Source organism: Uloborus diversus, chromosome 8 (assembly GCF_026930045.1).
Source record: "Uloborus diversus isolate 005 chromosome 8, Udiv.v.3.1, whole genome shotgun sequence".
NCBI lineage: Eukaryota > Metazoa > Arthropoda > Arachnida > Araneae > Uloboridae > Uloborus > Uloborus diversus.
The window spans coordinates 126251442-126275794 of NC_072738.1; the positions used below are offsets into that span (position 1 = coordinate 126251442).

The 24353-nt window shown below is 35.0% G+C and overlaps 1 protein-coding gene across 1 annotated transcript in view; it reads left to right on the forward strand.

The window, feature by feature from the left end:
- Window positions 1–24353, forward strand: part of LOC129228586 (A-kinase anchor protein 13-like) — a gene marked incomplete at its 5' end in the record, with an annotated part of 173203 nt that overhangs the window by 132356 nt on the left and 16494 nt on the right. The window contains 2 exon segments of the mRNA XM_054863269.1: window positions 7184–7459; window positions 22756–22939. Of these exon segments, the coding sequence (XP_054719244.1) occupies window positions 7184–7459; window positions 22756–22939 (460 nt within the window).

The following is a 24353-nucleotide window of genomic DNA, read 5'->3' on the forward strand; positions in this document are numbered from 1 at the left end:
TTTAATTATTATTTTTTTATAGCTTTCCAAGAATGTTTTTGATGCCAGACCAGCATTTTACCAACTAAATGAAACAGCAGCATAACGAAACCTCTTTTTGACACATGGGAAAACTACTAAGAACCCTTTTATTCTCCAAACTTGTTTTGCTTTTGTTGTTAAGCGAAAAATTTGTAATTTTTGATTAGCTATAAATTTTTAGGAACTATTAATGTAAAATGAGTAACTTTTCATAAACAATAAAACTTTTTTTTTTTGATCAATTTACTGAAATTTTAAATTTTTATGACACATTATACGCCATTCTGAGAAAATAATCTCTAAAAATATTTGAATAACATTTTAAATTATTGTTTCAAGTAATACTAAACAATGAAAGTGAGTTGAACAAAACGAGTAAGTGTCAATTAGTCAAAAAATGCATACATGGTGCAAGAATTACAAAAAAAAAAAAAAAAAACCATTACCCCCTTTATAAGTTGACCTCCTGTCTAAGTTGACCACCAAAGTAGTGCACCGCAAGTGGTCAACTTACACAGGTTTCACTGTATCATCAAGACAAGGCTACCACACGGAATGCCGGGCTACATAAGCTAGTATATTTACGTAGTTATACATCATTTTCCCCAAAAATATAACGAAACAAGTATTCTTCCATCGTTTACGCATCAACTTCGAATGCAAAATTTTCGAAGACACCTTACCCCTTTCACTTTCTTCTTATTCTCCTTATATACCAACATCGTATCTTCTGCACTTCATCCCAACAGCTATTCTCATTCTTCTGCCTCCATCTCTGCGCCAGAGAGAGTTTTTTCTTCTTTTCAATTTAAGTTCCTACAATGAAAGCCGCCTTTTCATTACTCCTTTACTTTCATATCCGCTTCAGCGTTTTCTGAAATTCCGTTCTCAGTCAAGGTTACAACCAAAGAATTGTGATTTATCCCCATCGGAATTTTCGTGCACACGTGGCTATTTGGTCATCGCTGTCGCCGCCTTTTACCTGAAGGAGTGGTTCGAGACAGTTAAATTTTTACGATCGTACAACGCTTCTAAAAGATGCTTCTTGTGTGCTTTTTATTGAATTTGATGCATTAAAATCCTTCCAGTTGTTCTTGCACCCGTTTATAGAATAGTGTTTTTGCTTGTTTTGAATGAGTTAGGAAAGTATTTGATTGTTTCATTTAAACAGCTCTACTCAAAAGAAAAAAAACCTCTGTACCTCAGGACCAGACTAACGTAAGTCCAAAAATGGCGATCTTCAGGTTACTGCGTTGTATGTCTTACTAGCGGTACCCTCACGGCTTTGCCCGTAGTAGAAAATTTAAAGGTCATTTGGTTCGCCTGTATATTTACAAATAATGGATGATGAATTTTTCGCCAATTTGCTACGTTCATTTGCTCGCCCATGTAACGGTTCGACGTATGATGATTTGGTAATTTACTTGTCCATGTTATGATAATTTGCTGAGTAAAATGTTCTTAAAATTGGAATAGAAAAAGAACAAAATCGAATTTTCGAAAAATCGCTTCGAGGTGCACACCTTCATGCTACAAACTAATTTTGTGCCGAATTTCATAAAAATCGGCCTATCGGTCTAAGCGGTGTGCGCGTCACAGACATCCGGACCATCTAGATATTCAGCTTTATTATTAGTGAAGATTTCGCATTGAGCCCTAACTATTTAAACATTTTTAAAAATGTTTTTTTTTTATTTACCAGTGTCATAAGAGTTCGAGTCCCAACCTCTATATGCACCAGACAAACGTTTTTACGCTGTCCTGCAAAGTAGCGATAGTAAGACTTTCGTTGATCTGGCTTTAAGGTACAGAATTTTTAAAAAAAATGTTTTAATAACAAAAAAAAAAAAAAAAAAAAAAAAAAAAAAAAAAACGAAATCCACTTTTAACCACAAATTGTCGTTATTTGTGACTCTTAAAAAAAAAACAAAACAAAAAAAAACATTCAGCTCTCGTGCTAAAAATCGAACTCTCAGCGCTTTTTTCGTGATTTCAATGTAACTGTAATCACGAAACGTGGCTGTAAAACTGGCATTGTCTCATGAGATCATCGCTTTTTACTCTGTAAACTGTCTTCAAAACGTCATAAACTAACAAATGTGTAAGCGTCATGACATTTTCGCAGTCCATCAAAGTTTTCTTTTCGCTTCTTCAAATAAAACGACGCTGTTGTCTTTAAATGGCAGTAAACGTTGAAGCTCTTGTCATCCTGCTATGCACGATATATTCGAAGTTGGAGTAAGCTCTTAAAAAGCACCAATTGAAAGGGATCTTTAAAAAAAAAAATTTTAAACTGAATTGATCTTTTCTCTTTATCTATAACTAGCGGTACCCAAACGACTTCGCCGTTAATTATAGAAAATGTTAATTATATCAATTATATTATATAATATTGTATATCGTCTTCCCAGAACAGCAGTAAGATATCTAATTCCAGAAATAACACTAAGATATCTCACTGTTGCTCTGAGGCGACGATATATATTTATTTTATAATATTAATTATAGAATCTGCCGTTATAAAAAGAAAATTAAAGGGTCATTTGGTTCGTCTGTATATTTACAAATATTGGATAATGCATTTCTTGCCAATTTGCGATGTTAATTTGCTTGCCCTTGTTATGGTAATTAGCTCGTCTACGTTATGGTAATTTGCTCATCGTCCACGTTATGGTAATTTGCTCATCGTCCACGTTATGGTAATTTGCTCGTCCATGTTATGATAATTTGTTCAACAAAATGTTTTTAAAATTGAAATAGAAAAAAAAATGGAATTTTCAAAAAATTGCTTCGGGGTGCGCACTCTCATGTTACAAACTAATTCTCTGCCAAATTTCATGAAAATCGGCCGAACGGTTTAGGCGCTATGTGCGTCACAGAGATCCAGATATCCAGACAAAATTTGATCTAAATTATTAATTAAGAAAGATAAAGAAGACTATATTACTTTTTTGAATCTTGACCACCAACTAATTTGCCTAGTACGATTATGTTTTCATTTTACCTCTTGAAAAATATGACATTTGTTATTTATAGCATGTGCTGTCAACAACGAAATATTTGAAATATATTTAAGTTCTGTCGCTATATGAGCAAAATAATTTTACCCTCAATTCATCCGTAGCTAAGAGTTTTTTTTTTTTTAATACGAAATTTTTGTTAGATATTATTTATTTAATACAGTAGAACTTTGGAAGCGTGACTCTCCGAATGGCTTCCAGAATTTCAGAAAATAAATAAATGAATAAATAAAGAGTGAAAAATTAAAAATAGATTCGACTACGAAGTGGTGTAAGTGAGCGCGAACTTTTTCAATTCTGTTATTGGCTTCTAATCTAATGTATAGCACTTGTTAGTACGATAAACATGTAAAAGTGTTGTTCTTTCATTTAATTAATTAAAAAATCTTTTTCTTGAAAACATTTTTCCACCATTTTCAACTCAATACAAAAGCGAAATAAATAAATACAATTGTGCTGAGAAATAACAGGAAATATCCAACGTTGTTTATCACAAATAAAATACATCCCTTAGCTCACAACTTTGCATTGAAAAGGGGGTTCCTGGGAACCCCGAAACGAGTGTATTCAGTAATGTGTTTATTTGCTAAACGACGTTGGATAGCTCCTGTTTTATATACTAAATGATTTGCGAAACTTACAATTTATCTTTTTGCGGTTCTTGAAAATCAAAGCGGTACCATTCTAAGAAACAAAAAAAAAATTTGAGATCTTGAATTCAAATTATGTTTTTCGCAATCACGCATTGCGATAGGACCCTACTCGTTATGTTTCTTGTTTCTACTAACGGCTTTTATCGCAACAATAATTTGATTTCGTGACGTCAAAATTCAAATAAATGCCAGGGACTTGTGTGCTGGATACTGTTTTCGCGTCAAAAGGATTGTGTTAAGTAAAGAAGGTCGTATTATCAATAATTCGATTAAAAGGCACACGGACGCCTGCATTTTTGCATAGGAAAATAAAAACCAAAGGATGTGGACGTCATTTAACGATCAAGTGAAAACAATAAGCTGTTCCTGATTGTTCAAAAAAAAAAAAGCAATGGTGTTGTTTCCATCATTCAAAAATACTACTTATAGTCACTAAAGTTAATAGAATGAGTAAAAAAAAAAAAAAAAAAAACATGGAGCGAGGAAAATCTTTTATTTTCAAAACGTTTAATTTTTAATTGATTTTTTAAACGTCCGATTTTGAAAATAAGGTTTTGTCTTTATGACGTCACTAATGATGAACTTTGGCGCGCATTTCACTTGCGTGCTGAATGTTTACGGTTGCTGTCTACCGCGTTTTCAGGTTATGATAATTCAGAAGTGAACTAAATATTGCTCTCTGCGCTTGCTATGAACCATATCGTTACCATAACATGTGAGTAAAGAAGCGAATTAAATATTGCACTCTGCGCTAATGACATCAGTGAATGGCATTTCATCACTCTGTCGTGTGCAGAAGCGTAAAAAATGAATTTGAATCTTTACATCGATTAAAATAATTGCTAAAAATATTAGACTTAGTCAAATTATTTAAAAAGTGGTCAAATCCTTTGTTTTTTAGCATGTTCTTTCAGAAAAAAATGTTTTTGAAATTTCGGGAACGACCCCATTTCTTTTTTCTTTCTTTTTTTATATATAAATAATTACTTATTCTAAAATAAATTGTTAGAAAATTTGTAATGCTTCAAATATTCGTTTTGATGTCATCTTAAGGAACTGTTTTTTTTTGATGTCAAGCTTTTCATCCCCCCCCCCTTACGTTTTCATCAAAACTCAGATTTTTTGCGCACAGCTGAAAACCGCCTTGTGATTATTAGTTTTTCTTTGCTGTTAAATGTTTCAATTTCATTTGATTAATGCTTTCTTAGACTCTTACATATTATACATTCTTTTCTCGAGATCCATTACCCTTTTTGAAGCAGCTATATCAAGGAAAAGTTTGATGTCTAGATACTTAGTGATAATGATGCAATTAACCTTTCTGCTGCAGGAAGAAATAATTCTCCACGGTCTATAATTAACCTCCGAATTGGTGCTCATCACCATACCACATCGTGCAAAATGTGCTTTTTGGCGGGAATCTCGCATCATTGTTTCTCTTTGTTTGGCGCAATTAAAATGGTAATGAGAGCAATAAATGAGCAAGATAGTGTTTTTCCGCAAATGGTGGCAATAAATATTTGAATTCCTCTTCTTCGTGGAACAAATTTGCCTTGCTTTCCAAAAAGGGCAATTTCATTGCCATGCGTTTTATTAAACGCAGTATCGCCCACTTAATGGAAGCTGTAATATATCAACGCATTTTAATCAGGCTAATTCATGCAAAGTATTTGTTTCTATTTTTAACCGGTTATGATGAAGGAAAAAGTGAAGAAGAATGCTGAGGAATATGCAGGAGAGAGCCGATTATCCAGACGTTGATTAACCGGGTGTCAAATTAATCGTATCAATAAGCACTTTCCCCGCACCTTTTCGTATTTTTTGAAAACTATGTACTGTGTGAACATTTTATGTTTAACTTAAAAAAAAAAATCTCTGTGTACTTTGTACTAATTTTATAAAAAATAAATAAATAAATAAAATAAATAAATAAATAAATTTTAAAAAATAAAAATAAATAAATAAATAAATAAATAAAGCAAAAAGAAACTTTTAAACACATATTTGAGTATTTCAAACTTTGTAACATTTTAAAATATGCGTCAGCAAATTTGCAGGGCTTTGAGTACGGAAATGGAATAACCTTTCATTAAAAATGAATAAACAAATAAAATTTTTAAAAAATGTCATGACAGTTTTTTAAATTTTTTTTATTGTTGTTTTTCAGTTATACCTTAGTGGTTCCTTCGATACCGTTTTACTGAAAAGTAAATAGATATATTATATCTGTTTCCTTTTCAGTAAAACATCATTAGTCCTGAATAATAGAGGATCTCATCAGGTTGAGCGAATTAATGAAAATAGTAACAAAATAACCCATAAATTAAGTCAAGGTACATAAACTACTGTGCACAGTAAAAATAGCATTTTGAATTCAACAGAATGAAGTTCCAAATTTCGTTTGAGAAAAATACAAAATATGGCCTGCAAAACTGTCCTTTTATTTTTCAGTATGTACATCTGAATGGCTGACCGAGTTGAGCGAAATCCGGTTGTGTTGCTGAATGTGATATTGGAAAAAAAAATTGGTTGTAGTAAATTTGGAAAAGCTGTAAGAAACTTGAAAAATAAATAAATAAATAAAAAAAGAGTGCAATAAAGCTAACGTTTATTTACGTTTTTAAGTTATATAAGAATAGAGTAATTTTAATTGGATGCCTCAATTGCCAAATCGATTAACTCCACTTTAAAAAAATCCTCATTTCTGCTTGAATAGTGCTTTATCAATGTTTAATATGTGAATTTATATTAAAGTTTTGGTTCAACACTTTTCTTACCATGTGATGGCAGAAAATGTAACATGGGGGCCCATTTACTCCTATGGATATAACACCATCTTCTTCATCACTATTCTCTACTTTCTGTTCTATGAGTTAGTAGATTTAGCAAGTGAGGCATCCAATGGGATCGTTTTCAAAATTTTAAAATTATTTTTTTCTGAAATAGCATGTTTAAAAACATAGAATCTAACCATTTTTTAAATAATTTCTGCAAGCTTAATATTTTTAAAAATTACTTAAATCGGTGCTCTTTCATCGTTCAACGTTTCTGCCGATGACATCACAAATGATGAAATGCCATTCAGTGTTGCCATTCACGGTCCAAAATATTTAATTCGCATTTTTATTCACGTGTATTGGCAACGATATCGTAGGTAGCAAGCGTAGAGCGCAATTGTAATTTGCTTCTCGATTATCATAACGTGGAAATGCGGTAGAAAGATGCGCCATACTGCATCATTAGTGACGTCATAAAGACCACGCCTTGTTTAAAGAATCGGCCATTTTAAAAAATTAATTAAAAAATAACTGTTTGGAAAATGAAAGTATTTTCTGAGTCCATGTTATTATTTTTTTTCTTCTTATTCTATCAATTTCAGTGACAAAAAGTACTACTTTTGACTGAAGGAAACAACCCCATTATCACTGTGATTAAATTGACTTTTTGAAGACGCCATGTGTATTGAAATGTTTTTTTCTTTTTCATCAGGTCACTCGTCTGCTGAGGAAGTCGAGCTCTCTGCATACGTCGGTCTTGGGACGACGAGACTCGCCTCCACCCGATTCCAGTATGCGAGCGACTCTGCCCATCAGATGGCGCTGTTCCTGCTGGGGTGCCCCGATCGACCGGAGCCCCTGAAGGAGCTCGCCGACCGCGGGCCCCTCGCCCCCGAGGACCGTTGCCAGCTGGATCGGAAGCTGACAGCCGTCTTCAAGACCCTGCAGCTGCCACGATGCTGGAATATGATGGGAACAGACCTCAAAGGTAACAGCAGTGTCTGGAAAACCGGACGAATAATGTAATCCTCATGTATTCTATAATAGCTATAGGTGGCGATTGGGACTAAAAATGGGTGAGGGGGAGGGCAAAAAGGAAAAAACGATAATTAAAAGTCATAGGACTTTCAGTGGCAACAAAAAAAAAAAAAAAAAAAAAGAGGGGGGGGGGGAGTACAAAATTTTGTAGGGCTGTTTTGAGAGCAAGTGGGTGGTAATTGATGTAAATCGAACAACTTAACTCGCGTTTTGATTAAGGTTTTGATGAATTTTGTACACGATAACTTTCCCCGAAGAAACACGTAAACATGAATTAGACTTACATTTATGTTATAAAAATTTTGACATTTCTGCTTTTTTTTTATAATTTCTAGTTTTGGTTTCTAAATTGGAAAAAAAGTGAATGAATCATAAAAAGTGTGTGGGGGGGGGGGAGGGGGGGGGATCGCCGCCACTGATTTTCGCCAATGATCGAGTAACGCTCCTGACGTCATCAACAACGAAACTCGCTCCACGGTATGATAATTTGACTGATGATATTTTTGGTAATGTTTGACATGCAAGGAGATGCTTTATTTTGACGAGGCTGAACTGGATCCGGTAACTAAACTGTTTTACTGGTAAAACTGTCATTTCAGGGGAATGAAGCAACGAAAAAGCGGTCAACAGTGAGCGCTATCTACTGGAGTTTAGGGTTCATCCACTGGAGTAAATGTTGAAATTTCAATAATCAAAATATTATCAAACAGGCAATTGCTTCGTTCAAATGTAGAAGCAATTCTCAGCCGTTATGCCTTGACGGGCGATTTTCTAGAAATGAAAAAAGGTCGAATAGGTAGCAATGGAAAGAGCATATTGAAACATTTTTCAGACTAAAAAATTATTTGCCCTTTTGCTCCCGTTATTGAGATACAGTCAACTCACCATAACTCGAAGTCCCAAAGGAATGGCTAAAACCTTCGAGGTATTTGTAGTTCGCTTTATGGGAAAGGAAAATCGCGATTCCCCCCCCCCCCCAAAAAAAAAGAGAGGTAAAAATTTGTTTTTCTCAAAACCTTGACTGTTTTGATTCACAAAACAAACAGCGAAAATATACACTGTACCGGAAAAATGTTATGTATTTATGGCTGTATTGCCGTGGGAAGGTAAAGCGTAGTATCTGTAAAAAAGAGTTTCTGTGACATTGGAGGAAACACGTTTTGCTTTCGATACTAATGGGGAAATGCTGAAATAGGACGTTTTTTTCGTGCTTTATTTTCAGCGGAAACCAAGTAAGCAAGCTTGTAGAGGAGAGGAGGACTAAGAACTGTCTGACCATCGATTACATGGAAAGCCTAACATCCGGTTTCTAGGCGGAAATGGACGTATCTATTGGTTTATATGGATATTAGTTGGTTTGTTTCATATGTACACTTTTGTCTCTCTATTATTAAGCCTTAGTTTTGTAAAAATAAAAATTTGCTCACAGCAACATTTTTTAAATCTGAAGTATATTCGATCTATATTCTCACAGCAAAACTTAATTGATTTATTTATTCACAACAAAGTTTTGAGCTTACCATTTTGCTTTTACGTTTCTGAACGAAATGAAAATATTTTATTTTATTTTTGTTGTTCCCATGGTAACTATTTTTGTTTCCCCTTATTTTATTTTTGAGAATACTATAAATGAATAAGGTACTAGTGACATTATACAACACGTGCATCGAAATCCCATTGTTATTTTCCCTTCTACCCTGCTAGATTCATTCAGATGAAATCGTCTTTACTTGGCAGACTGCCAAATTACATACAATCCGTGGTCAAACAGCATGCGAATGCTAAATCATTTTATTGCTTTTGGTGTGACACTCATGAGTGAACAGTCACGTGACCGCGTAGCTGCCTCACTACTGTGAGTGTGTTTTCAGTTAAAGCTGCCAAGCTAAACGTGTAGCAGAGAAAAAGTTTTTTTTCCGCAGTGTTAAGTAATTTGTTTCATAATTAATTATTTTCTTATACAACCTATAACGGTGGAGAAAATTTCTAATATTATTAATAGTGACTTGCCCATATTTTACGCAACAAATGACGTCTAATTCGGATTATTATCTGAAGTCATTTTCAAACCAGTGTAACTTGATAGGATTAAAAAAGTTCGTCAACTTGCTCCAGTCTATCCTACAATAAAGCTTTAATACAATGAATGGAAAAAAAATGCAAAGAAAAAAAATAATTTGAATTTTCACCTCTTGAAATCAAATTATGTTTTTCGCAATCACGAGTGTGTGTGTGTGTGTGTGTGTGTGTGTGTAGGCGTATGTGTTTATGTGTGTGGGAGAGGTGTATGTGTGTTTGTGTGTAGGGGGGTATGTGTATCTGTGTGTAGGCATGTGTGTTTATGTCCGTGTGCAGGTATGAGTGTGTGGGTAGTTGTGTGTAGGTGTATGTGTAGGTGTCTGTATGTATGCGTGTGTATGTGTTTGTGTATGTGTGTGCAGGCGTATGTATGTGTGTGTATGTGTTAGTGTATGTGGGGTATGTGTGTTTGTGTGTAGGGGGTATGTGTATGTGTGTAGGCATGTGTGTTTGTGTCTGTGTGCAGGTATGAGTGTGTGAGTAGGTGTGTATGAGTGTTTGTGTGTGGGGGGGAATGTGTGTGTGTGTAGGCGTGTGTGTTTGTGTCTGCGTGCAGGCATGAGTGTGTGGGTAGTTGTGTGTAGATGTGTGTGTATGTGTAGGTGTGTATGAGTGTTTGTGTGTGGGGGGGATGTGTGTGTGTGTAGGCGTGTGTGTTTGTGTCTGGGTGCAGGCATGAGTGTGTGGGTAGTTGTGTGTAGATGTGTGTGTATGTGTAGGTGTCTGTATGTGTTTGTGTATGTGTGTAGGTGTGTGTGTGTGTATGTGTGTGTACGTGCGTGTATGTATGCGTGTAAGTGTAGGACATGGATGCAACCTGGAGACGGTTTTCGCTATAGGAACAGCATCGTGAGGCGGCCGGTCGACGGTGGTGCTGCAGAGGGTGCTGGCGGGAAAATAAAATCATAGGACCTCAAAACAGTCAAATAAAAGCAGTAAACAATCGTGATTGCTCAAAAAAAAAAAAAAAAAATGCAAATACTGCGCTTTTACCTTCCCGTGGCAGACTAGAACTGAATACAGTGGCCGCCGCTTATATGAATCACGTTTGTTCTAAACAGTTTTGATTCCATAAAGCGGCTGATTCAATTAACCGGCATCCACTGTATCAACAAAGAAGTAGAAAGCGAACGATGAAAAAGCATAACATGTGAAACAAGAACTACTAGCTTTAAATTTATATATATATATATATATATCTATATATATAAAAATCTCGTGTCACGATGTTTGTTCGGGGTAAACTCCGAAACTACTGAACCGATTTTTATCAAATTTTATACGTATCTGTAATTTGGTCCAACTTAAAAGATAGGATGGTTTTTATAATTTTTTATTGCAAATAAAACGTTTATTATATATTAATAATGTGTATTGATTGTTTGGTTCTGTAAATTCGAACTAGATGGCGCTGTAAGTTCATTTATTCTCAACATTTTTACTCTTAATTGAATTAAAATTTACAAATGATACTATGGTACGAATATTGATGATTATCGACAATATCGCCGTAGAAAGGAGGAGTATAGAGGCCACACTTTTCAACCTAAATGTCAAATTCTACGAATCAAGTTCAAATTGATAAACAGCGGGTAGTTCCATAATCACCACTGCTTTTAAAAACGTATGAAGCTCATATAAATGTCAAGTTTTGCGTTTCTGTGAAATCTATAAAATACTTTGTCAAATACGTGATTAAAGGTCCTTATTATGTTGCATTTGAGGTAAGAGATATTGACAAAATTACCGAAAAAACATGATAAGCGATGAGTGGACATAAAAACAGCAGCGAAGCTATCTGACTTCTCCATATGCGAAAGAGACTCATCTGTACAGCATCTTGCAGTACATCTTGAAAAGGATCAACGAGTATATTTTACCGAAGATATTTTCTATGGAGAGCACTTGGATCATTAAAAACGACCTTGAATGTTTTTTTTATTTATTTTTTTTTTTTACATTGTCAAAAACTTAACGTGTTTGGCTCAATTCTCAGAAATAAAATTATTTACCCATGTTCATCGCTATTTTACATGCACTATAAGCAAATCCGAAATGTCACTGATTATTTCAGTGGAAGATGTTGGGATTTCGCAGGTCCGCAGCAATTTCATTTGGATATCAAGTATCTGCTTCAAAAAGTTTCTTGAATTGCTACAAACGTCATAAATGCAGATTTCTTCCCGTTGCGAAAAATATTTTTAATTTCCAGTTTAAAGATTAACTGAGCGTATTTATTAAGTGTATCGGTTTCAGTTCGATTATGCTGAGTCTACATTGTCCAAACTCTCAATCAGAGTGAATGAGCCTCTGAATTCCGTACCTTTCCAGAAATCGTAGACGAATTATACCATGATACTTGCTTGCACGTCTGTCGTACCTTTTGTCATGCTTGCGGTAATACTTATGGAGCGCTCTTAGAAAAGTAAAGAGGTGTCAAGCATTCTATAATACTTACCCAATCTTTTTCTGAAGGTCCGGCGACACGACTGGCTATTAGCCTGGGATAGTACTGAATATTTCCAAGATTTCAGGATAATTTCACGAAGGTTAATAAATTTTAGTGATGAACTGACTTCATTACCGTAGTCGTGGTCCGTTCAGATTGACATAATTTCCAATGGGAGGAAGGGAGTCTCTGGATTCCGTAACTTTCCAAGAGCAAGTAGAGTAGTAGTTTCCCAAGCAAGTAGAGTTCTTTGTGCGTGCTTGAAAGTCCTTCTTAACAGTGGCTATGGCTGCGATAATGCTTTTGGTAATTTCTTGGTGAGTCGAAAAATGTGCCAAGCTATTATTTTTAATCTTACTTCGGTTCTCTCTAAAGGTTTCAGAGAAATGATTGTCTCGAATTGGAGAGGTTTCAAAATTCTCCAGAAAGACTTCAGGATAATATTAGGAAGGTTTCTGACTTTTAGTGGGATACGCTCCTATATTTTTTCTAAGATATATTACTGGCAGAAATTGGGCGTATTCGCTGCCCATTATTTTTCAGGACGTTTCTTAATTGTTATTACAGTGTTGAACAAAATCAAAAAAATCATGGAAGCCACGCAAACTAAGAACACAACACTCATCAATCTCGGGCATAATTAAAAATTAAAGCCAAGACATTGGGACCAAAACTCCATCCAAAACAAAACTGTGCATCCAAAACAAAGTAAATGTTGTTTTTGCATTTGTTTTCGTTAAACATTTCCTAAAAGACGGGAATATTTGCGGACCGTTAATTGTCGAGTGTTTAATACATATCACGATGCATTTCGCGAATAGTAATTATTGGTAGCACACAATCATTGGGAGTTGCATTTTCTAATGCAGGTTTTGCATAACGAGAAACAGTATTCGTCATTTGTTTAAGATAATTTTCACAACATAATATCCAACACAATCATCGTTTCTATGGGGAAACTATGTACATTTTATGCTTGAAGATAAACTCCAAAGAGTTAGACAAACACACCGATGGCCAAGTTTAGATTTTACACCAAAGATGTATAATGAAGCTTTAGTGTTGATTGACGATTTATGCATTTCAATTTCAAATTTGTTGTTTAGTCATTATGGTGTGATATTACCTGATCGGATGGTCACCTACTTAGTTGACACTGATTCGCAACGAGATAAAACAGTGCAATGACGCTGTCTTTGCTAGAATTATTATGAATAATGAGCCATTACTGACAGCTGGAAAAAAATCATAGTCAGATTGTGCTGATCGTTGATGCTGAAGAAGGCTATACAGTTGTCGATGAAAACAAAGCCGTAAACTTTCCAACTGAATTTTTAAAGTTTCTAGATATACCAGGAATGCCACTAGACGATTTTCGGTTGAAAATTCGTTCACTAATTATTCTTTTTCAGTTTAAACTCACCTAGATTATGCAACGGTTCACGTTTCTTCATCAAAATTTTTACAATTTTGACGGAAAAGTTTAAAGGAGAAATGTTTGTGTTGCCACGTAAGCGATTAATAGGCGTCATAATTTTCAAACACATTTGGAAAGCTTCAATTCCCGATTTGTTTAGCTTTTGAAAAGACCATAAATAGATCTCAAGACCAAAGAATGTCTACTTTCGGTTTGGACTTTAGACATACATGTTTCTCTCATGGGCAACTACAAGGTGTCCTGAAAAAGACGGACTGTTTTCGAAAATTCATAACAATAAAATTGTTAATTTAAAACAAAAAAAAAAAAAAAAAAATTGCAGAATATTCATGTGGTGGGCCATAAGTTTCGTCCCCCAAAGTTCCAAAAATTAGTTCAAGAATTTTCCAAGATGGCGCAGCAGATGTAAGAGAGTATCAAAGAAAGACAGAAAATTACTTCATAGTTTTTCGAAAAATGCTTTTAATAAATAAAATTTCGCAACAATATTTTTTAAATGTCTGCCATCGACTGCAACCAGATGTCGCAATTGGAGGAAAAATCGAGTATCAAAATATTGAGTAAAAGAATATTTTAATCCAACTACTTCGCCACAGCAACGCGTGGCTGGGTCAGCTAGTATATATATATATATATATATATATATATATTGGAGGCGGGGGGGATTGGTTTTTGTTTCTTGCTGCGAAAATACATTTTACTTTTTCTGATTAACTCGCTGATAATTCACTGTTTTAACTTGATATGTATAACTCTTACTTTCGAAATCATTAACTTGAAAATAAATTTATTTCCTCTCAGAGATCAAAGTCTGTATCGATTTTCTCAAGAAAATGGTGTATCAGAATAGAAAACGACTTGTTCATATGTTTCGAATGTTAATTTTGACGTTTGACTGAAGCATAACTAAATGCTTGCTTTCCTGATAAATCGATACTCATCACGCGCCCTTTGTTCCTAAATTTAGTAGAAGTAGCAGTAGTTGTTATGGTCCTTCCTGTAATCAGTGATTGTTAAATTAGAATTTGGTGGATTTCTCTTACAGCAGATTTTAAGGATAAAAAATGTAATTTTTCTAGTTGGATTGCTATAGCAGAGACTTCTCAATTCTAGTACGGTTTTTAAAAAAAAATAATAAATAAATAAAGCAAGAAATTCGCTCAGGTGTCCTTTTTATTCTTAAGTTGCCAGAATTCTGTCTAATGTATAAAAATTGAAAAGAAGCAAGAAAGTTTTAAACTTAGATGCAATTTAAATTGTGTTTGTTTGTGGGTATGAAATTGAAAAAGATAAACATGTGAAAACCTGCCGTGACTGTATTGCGTCCAAAATCATAATAAGTAAATAAATACAAAAATAAAACTTTTTGTTTAGTAAACTAAGAAGCATTCGCGCTCGGCGGAAAGAATTCAAAAACACGGTTTTTTAAGTTTTTTTAGAGACGTATCGAGTAGCACTTTGGCCGAGTACCGAGTACTCGGCCTTTCACGACTCGGCCGAGTTACCAAGTACCAATTATGTTTTAAGAAGAAACACTGACACTCATGTGATGAATTTTGAACTTATTGGAATAGTAGTATAGACCTCCTTGTCCGTGTAATAGTTTTTAAAACTAAATTTCTGCTGAAGTTTAATTACGCATTATATAAACAATTTTGTTTGTGTCAAAAATTTTACCAAAAAATTATTCTTAAAATTAAAAATAAATAAAAGGTATGATTAATTAAGTTGGAATTAAAACAAATTACATAAAGTCCCTCTAATGCGGACACTAACAGGACAATTTTTTTTTTGTCCGCAATAGAGAGGTCCGCAGGACAGGGGTTTAATAATGTTATTTGCATTGGAACTGGGGAATTAAAAACTGTCCGCATAAGAGGGGTGCCCGTTAGGAGGGGTTTCACTGTATACCAATCAATTATAGTTCTAGTCCGCCAAACATAAATAATTTTTAAAAGCAGATAAAACAAATGGGCAGGAACACTGCAGACACGTGTTTCTACCCCCCCCCCCCACCCCGTTACAAGGAACGTCTTTTTCCGTGCATAACATGTGAGCTAAAGAATGTAAAGACATTCGAAAAAAAAATCCGACTTTTGTCGGATGCCTTTAAATCCACGAACTCCCATTTTATGCATTGAAAAAGGAATTCTTTGTAACGCCAAAACACGTAACTGCAGTGTTCCTGCCAGGGCTGCGGAGTCGGAAGGAAAATGGCCGACTCCGACCCCGACTCCGACTCCTGGATTTTGAAACGCCCGACTCCGACTCCGACTCCGTATTTATTTTATATTTTTAATTTTATTTTTTCAACTCCCTCTCTCCCTTCAGGGGAAGGGGAGAAACCTCTAAAAAGAGATTTAAATATTAATTCCTTTTTATGAAAATTTCGCATTTTGTTTTTTATTGTAAACCTAAGACGCATACAACGTTAGAAATTCAATTTAAAAATCAAATTTTCCAATAGTTACAAGTTAAAAAGTGAGATGACTTAAAAATCCCTTTTAAAAAATTTGAAAAGGATTATCTGTAATTTGCCCCCCCCCCCCCCTTTAATGTTTAACAAATTGATATTGATCAAACGGTGTGCTTTCACTTTTTGAAAGCTGTAACTTGAGAGGAAAAAAGCTTTTTTTCTAAATCCCAGTTCTTGAGAGGGCGTGGTTGCCCCGGGTGACACCCATCTGGTAGATGACACCACAAGTTAATTTCAGAGTTTATAAAAAAATATAAATATTTTAATTCTGAAAATTTTCGCGAATATATTTTAAATTATATTTCATCAATAAAATTTCAGCGAAAATAGGGCACATATACGTCAGGAGCTAGTTTTACACAAAATACGGGGGTATACAAATTTATACGAATAGCTTTTACTATACCTATATTTCTTCTTCGCTAAATTTTTAATTTAAATTTTATTGGCTGCTTTAAAATTAACCTTAATATGAAGATTTTAAGATTAACTGCTATTATTGAGTGTTGTAATCAAGAAATCATTTACACTTATTTTGTTCCATACTTTTTAGTGAGAACCAAGCTTATAGAAAGAGTCTTAAAAAAGAAAAAAAAAACATGAGATTATTTCATCGGATCTTTTGGATTCGTGCTTTCGCGGCATAACTTTTTTGAATTTGCCGATCACCCTTAAACGTTTTAACCTTAGCTACGGGCCTCGACTTACTAATTTGTTACATTTCTTTTACTATTTTATAACTGAGATCGAACAAAACACTGTATTTCTATTTTTATTTGAAAGTGATTAATTGAAAATGTTAGGCAACAAAATCGTTTGCTGACAGTTGCTATTAGTTAAGTTCAAAAGCAAGCAAACTAGGGGACGGCTACAGAAAGTTCGGTAAGCACTCAAGCTAGCTGATTGCCATAACGGCTGTAATTGTATCACATTAGTATCTTTTTATACATGTAATCGAACCAATTGGTAGTCAGTTTTTAAAAAATGCAAGAAGAATCAGTGAAAAGGAAAGAAAATAAGAAGCCTGGAGTCGGAGTCGGAGTCGGCATGTTTTTGAACAACTCCGACTCCTTAACCCCAAAACCTATCCGACTCCGACTCTTCGACTCCGACTCCGACTCCTCAGCCTTGGTTCCTGCACTGTGCTTTTAACGTTGTTTTATTTCCTTTAATTTTTTAAGCAAAGGTATTTTTATATTTTTTATAACTAATTTTTGTTTGTAGCAAAAATCCATTTTTAATATAAAAATTCCATATTTTCTATACTTACCTTTTTTGCATAATTTTTAATAAACAAGTTTTATTAACTTTGGGGACATTAAAATAAAGATTTATTCCATTGAAGCATTACAAACTTCATTATTCTCAAAATTTAAATTTGACTTATAAATTTTAATTGTAAATGATTGCAGAATATAATGCTTGCTCTTTTTTTTTTTTATAAATTTTAGTATCTGTCTTGGACAATATTCAATTTTTTGCAACTACTCGGTATTGGCCGAGTATCTGATCAGAATTTGGCCGAGTACCGAGTACTCGGCAAATTGGCCGAGTAGGCCGAGTACCGAGTAGTTATCGAGTACTCGGTACGTCTCTTTTTTTTTTTTTTTATAGTAATAGCAAAAATGTGATTTGTTTGTTTATTTTTCGCTGATAGCGGTGAAAAAAACGTTAAATGATGTCTAACTTTTGAAGTTTGATAAAGTAATGATGAAGTTCTGGCGTACCTGCCCCCCCACCCCAAAAAAAAAAAAAAAAAAACTTTGCGATAAATAATGTTCAAGACACCGCGATTGGATCCGAGGTGGTGAATAAATCCAATATTTTTAGTCGCCCCATTTTCTATTTAGTGACCGCATGGCTAATGACGACCGCTAATCTTAATCCCCTCCCCCAAACTTTGAACACTTCCTGTTTTGACCATAGAAAAAGAAGAAAACTAACAATTTTTTCTCTTTTTCTCGATTTCTTCTATTTTGATTGCACTTCAGTTTATTCAGACTATACGGTTTCGAATGATTACTGTCAACAGGAGATATCGATGCTGCACTTTAATCTTTGAATAAAAGATTTAAAAGAAGGCGGAAAAGAAACTTTAATTTTCAATGGAGCAGTTAACAATGTAGTGTTTTGCTGTTCACATTTTACAGAGTTAAAGCATTCGATTTGTTCCTGAAAACCTTTTGTTTCGCAAACAAGTTTTCTTTTCGTTTTTTAAGTGTCCATTGTGTGAGGAGGATAGTTGATGGGATTGTCGTGTATTTATCGTCCGTTATTCTTTCCCCCAATCCCTCTCCTTCACTGGAGCCGTTCTGCTCAAAAGGACATTCGAAATGCTTTTCTCGTTTTTATTTCACTGTAATTGTAACGCTTTTGTTTTCTGTAAGAAGGGATCCTTAATTATGTTTACTTAAAACAAATGGATGGGCTAGTAATGTGTGTGGGACTTATCTTTTTTTTTTTTTTTTGTTCTTCGAATGTTTTTTCGTTTTATATCCGATATTCATTGTACTTAAAGTTTTTATTTAATTTTAAATACTTCTTGTTTTTTAAAAAATTGAATCAACAGATGCATTTATCAGAAAACCGTAAATATTCTTTTCTTTAAAAAGAAGAAATGTATTAAGAGCTTCATTAAATATTTATAATTTAAACATGTGTAGGTCTTAGACCATTTATCGGCATTGGCAAAACTTTTTTAAAAGTGGGTCATACTTTGTTATTAACTTTTTTTTAAACACTAGCCGATGGGTCACTAAGTAAAAGTGACTACTGTAAATAAGCCACTTGCAGGATGCGTGGTAAAAAGGATACTATGTATTAACTTAGAAGAACCGAAAACTTGTTGACAGAAAAACTTGACAGCTATCTTTTGCTCATCTTTCTTTCTTTCTTCTTTTCTGCTTTCTCATTTATAATCGTTAACTTTTAAATATTTTCATTTGTCTGTTCGCTATTTTGATGCAAAAAATAAGTTTATAAAAATTAACTCGCGGGTCAGGGGAAAAACATAAATGTGTAATTTAATGATTACATAAATGTGTCAAAAATATCTAAAAAATGGTAAAGAAATGTGTGTCTGATAGTCATTCGTCTCCTAAAAGTTTGGATTCGTGAAGAGAAAATTTTTAGACATTCAATGGTTGTCTTACTAAAAGAGCATTTTTTAACCATGATCTGAAATTCAATTGGTCAACCAGAAGGACCCATTTCGTAGTATGTTTTTCTTTTTTCTCTTTAAAATCTCTTATATGAATTAATGTCCGAACCTTTTTTTAATGACCAACTATGAATTCGACCAAACTGTTTACCGTCTCAATTTCTTTATAACGGACTGTTTTGAAGTCCAGTCAAACTATTACTCCTTGAACTTGAACTGTTGATATACATTTTAAAATTCCTTAAAATTTTCCTACAAAAAATGAAATTCGACCAAACTATGGACCTTCTAAATTATTTTACAATGGACTGTTTTGAAAAGTCCAGTGAAACTATTAATTCATGAATTTGAACTGTGGATAAACATTTTAAAACATAGAAAATCGCCCGTCAAGATATGACAGGTGAAAATTACTTCAACATTTGAACGAAGCAATTGCCTATTTGGTGATATTTTGATAGTTAAAATTTTCCCCTAGCTGTAGTGGATTAATCCTAAACTTCAGTAGGTAGCGTTCATTGTTGACCACTTTTTCATTTCTTCATTCCTCTGAAATAACAGTCTTACCAGTAAAACAGTTAAGTGACCGAATCAAGTTCAACCACGTCACAATAATAAAGCCTTTCCCTGCATGTTAAACATTACCAAATTATATTATCAGATGATCATGCCGTGGCGCGAGTTTCATTGTTGATGACATCAGGAGCGTTACTATCGATCATTGGCTATTATTATGAGTATACCTCATATTAATGGCTAATATTATGAGTATACCTCAAAATTTTCGTCTAAAAAATGAGCTACCATTAATAAAGGATTTCAACAGATATAAAATGTCAAAAACATTCTTTCTGCTTCTCCGTTATTTCGTGGTGCCGAAACGCCTTTTCACCGAACATCCCCTCATGCCTCTTAATATGCAGATGAGGTAATTACAGTGTGTTCGGGTTACCCGGAACGGCTGATTACTTTTTCGATGTGCAAGGAACTGACCGAACCAGCTCGAGAGACTGATATATGTTCCCTCGTCTGCGCTTCCTGTAAGCTGCGGGCACGTTGTAGGTAGATGGAAGTTCTTGTCAAGTTCAGATTAACAGACATTCGAAGGGTTGACATTGCGCCAGCTGGCTTTGACCGTGGGAGGAAGGGTTAAGTGGGATTTCCTCGGCTTGTTTCTGGATAATAAATTTATGTTCCTTTGCTTCCTTTTATTTGTTTTTTATTATTTTGAAGAAAAATTAAGTACAGTCGAACTCGCTTATAACGAACGCAAATGGACCGCGATTTTACTCGTTATAACGGAGTGCTCGTAAAAAGAGAGTTCCTGAAAAAAATAATAAAAGTTCATCATAGTTTCTTTTTTTCTTCTTTCTTGATCACTATACAGTAGCAAATAAGTTGGTTACTTTGCTTTGAACTGTCTGAATGTCTCTTTTTATGACATTGTTTTTGAGGAATATACATATACACACACATGGATATAATTTTTTAATGATTCTTTACTTTTCAAATTAAAAAAAGTGCTATCATCGCTTGTTCTCAGGATTTATCATTAATTACTAACTTTGGTTGACTTTGGAATGTTAAAGAAAGTTTGCCAAAAAAGGATAAGCTGAACTGGAAGTCAATAGAAATGAATCACAAAAATATTGCTCGCTTTAAGCGGGGTTTGCTCGTTAAAAGCGAGTTATGCTCCCATAGACTTAACATTGTGCCAACCACGTGTTTCTGATTTACTCGCTAAATTCGGGTTCTCGTTAAATCAGGGTCGTTATAAGCGAGTTCGACTGTAGTGATAAGTAAATCTTAAATACGCAGAGTTAGGGAAAAGCAAAAGCTTCGTTTTAAATGAACATGGAACGTTGTCCATACAGATAATGGACATGACGGAGATATTCTGAAAATCGAATGATTAATTCCGTGCCTCAGAGCCAGACTAAGTCTAAAAATTTCGACTTTCCGTTTATTAGTGCATGCAGAATCCTATTTCGCATTGAGCCGTGTATTCACTCTCTCCCGCAAAGTAGCGATATGACTTGATATGACTTACGGTAGTCTAGCTCTGTTGTACAGAATTTTCGAGTGATTCTTGAATGATCGGTTATCGAATGATTATTTCCCTTGATTTTATGACTAAATGATCAGTCCTCGAAGATTCGAATTATGTATTCCGTTATAGAACTGTTGCTTTTTGATTGATTTTTTTATATGTATACATATATAAATACATATATAACCAACAAACGCTTCGTTGGAATAAATTTAAACCCTCACTGACGTAAAAGCAATGTTTATATTAGAGAAACATATAATCATCATTCGACTCCAGAACCCTAGTTTTTAACAATGGCAACACCAAGTAAACATTGGGTATGTCATGACCATTCGTTTCTTGAATAAGTAAACTAGGTTTCAACCAATGGCAACCATCAAGTGAACAATGGGTCAACTCCAGAAAAAGTTAAGCGAAGCTTTAACTACTGGTAAAACTAAATGAACATTTGGTAAACTGCGTCATCGCTACATCGCGATGATAGTGATTATTTGACTGCACCAATAAGCTACGTCGACTGGCAAATTCAAGAAGGAAAGATATACCACTACACATGTTTTGATTGATGTTTTATCGCACGACAGAAACAAAATGTTTTGCTGAGTATATTCATTAAAATTTAGATAGCGGATGCTTTTATACTTGATAGTTTCACACCGATTGTGACGGCCAAAATGTTTGTTGTTTACATTCTGAGCACGCGATCGGTTCTACCTGGTTCGATTAACGCGCCTTGATGTTACCATCATCTACTCTTTGGTTGTACTTTATTTCCTCCTCAGAAATCAATTTCATCCTGACAATCAAGATTTAGTGGATAACTCTATAGCATACTTGCAGTTGGTGTGATACTCATAGCTACAAATGATTGTAGCTGTCGTATTTGTTTGCTGTTGCGTTAAGGGTGAATTCAGCCGTAGTCTCTACCTATTATCTAAAATTCTCAGTATGCAAAATGCTACTTCAAATCGGCAAGTCGCCAAGTCTGCAATATACCGACTGGCCAGTTATCCCATCCAAAGACTGCAGTTTCGTTCTTGCTATGGATGGATCAGTCTGGAATAGAAAATAACCGAGCTGGAGGCAGATGTAATCTCATTGAAGCTGAGAGTGCTAACTTACTGCTTAGTTTGTGAAATCAAGCTTTTATCGTATGTATTAAAAATAATAATAAAGCTAATGTCTCCACTGCCCCGGATTGGCATACCCACAACATGTACGTATTGTCCGTTTTCCACGAGAAGGCACTTGACTCCGTCTTCGTCACGTGGTACCTGATGATTCTATTATGCTGTTTTCGGCAGGAAGAATATTCGAATCATAGCATTTTGCCGCAAAAACAGCAGTTTTTAAAATGTAAGAATGTTGAGGACACTGACTTTTTTTTCACATTAAAATGCACGCCAAAGTTAAGGTTGTCTAGCTGTCTCATTAACAAGCGCAGGGATATGTTTGCCGATCACCCCCGCTTAAAATGGAACTCTGCGTTTGAAAAGGCGGGGCGAAGTGCCTTCTCGTGGAAAACGGACAATACTATCTTTAGGAAAAAAAGTGACTTGTGTGGTGATAGTTTCTTTGTTTATTCCTCCAGGCAGTGAATCAACCGAGCGCCTTCTGCATTTCTCGGCCCGCCTCGGACTGAGCGAACTGTCGGCGCATTTCCTGAGCCTGCCGGGCAGCCAAGCCGCCCTCAGCGCCCCCAACCACGAGGGTCTTCTGCCCGAAGACCTCGCGCTCCAGAACGGGTACCACGACCTCTCCAGTCTGCTACAATTGTAAGCTGCCACCACCCTGTTCTCATCTCAATCTTTTTTTTCTTCTTTTTCTGACATTCATTTGTGGCTCAAAAAGTGACATCTTAGACAGTTGAATGATGTTCCGCCAGAAAGTTTTTGTAGTGATATTAAATTCCCTATAAGAATCAGTTAACTTTTTTTTTTCTCCGATTGTATGAGGATCAGTCATTAAATAACGAGACAGTGGCTATAAAAAAACAGATTTTATACGACATTCTTCAAAAATTCTGACTGAAATTGTTTAAACACTTATCCCACTGGGAAATTAGTCGCATAATTCCGTGTTCATTAAAGTCCTTTGACTGCTGTTGACACCAGTTATGCACGCACTCCTTTACTTCAACTTCCAAATGAAATCGTTGTCCCCGAAGTTCCTTCTTGATTTCCCCAAAGATGTGGGATCACATGGGGATAGATCTGGACTATAAAGGGTGTGGTTCAAGATTGCTCACTTAAATTTCCGTAAAAGTTCTTTTTTTCTCATTGGCTGTCTGTGGTCCCGGTAAACTTTCACGTGGTGCCATCCTGTTGCACGACAACACTAGACCACAGACAGCCAATGCAAAAGAAGAACTTTTACGGAAATTTAAGTGAGAAATCTTGAACCACACCCTTTATAGTCCAAATCTATCCCCATGTGATCCCACATCTTTGGGGAAATCAAGAAGGAACTTCGGGGAAAACGATTTCATTTGGACGATGAAGTAAAGGAGTGCGTGCGTAACTGGTGCCAGCAGCAGCCAAAGGACTTTAATGAACGCGGAATTATGCGACTAATTTCCCAGTGGGATAAGTATTTCAATAATTTCAATCAGAATTTTTGAAGAATGTGGAATAAAATCTGTTTTTTTATAGCCTCTGTCTCGTTATTTATTGACTGACCCTAATATTTAAATTCCGATAATGAAGTGCAATTTTTACATCCTTGACAAGAATTTGTTGCGTCTTTTGAAATACATTTTTCTGTGCGTGGAGAAATCGATGATAATAACATAATAAAAGTTATTACATGTAACCAAAGTTTTATTTTGATAATACAAGTCAAAACTCAAGAACCTCTGAGGGGCTTCTGTTTTGGATACTGAACATCATTCAGGTGAAGGCGACGGAGGTGGGATTTGGCATTCATTCGTTCCTTGGATGATGGCGCTTAACCCTTCAAAAGTTTTTACAGATCAAATTGTCCATTCTGAACGTCAAAGTTTATGATGGCCCTTAAAGCAGAGGTGCCCATGAGCGGGGAGAAAGAGGCTCAAGGCACAGTCTACCATTGAAGCTTTTAGGGGTTGAGTTAATTATGAGTTGGTTTTTTATCTTGTTTTTTTTGGGGGGGGGATGCCATCACCCTATGGGGATGAGCTGCTTTAAGAATTTAGCAGATAATTGCTCTTAG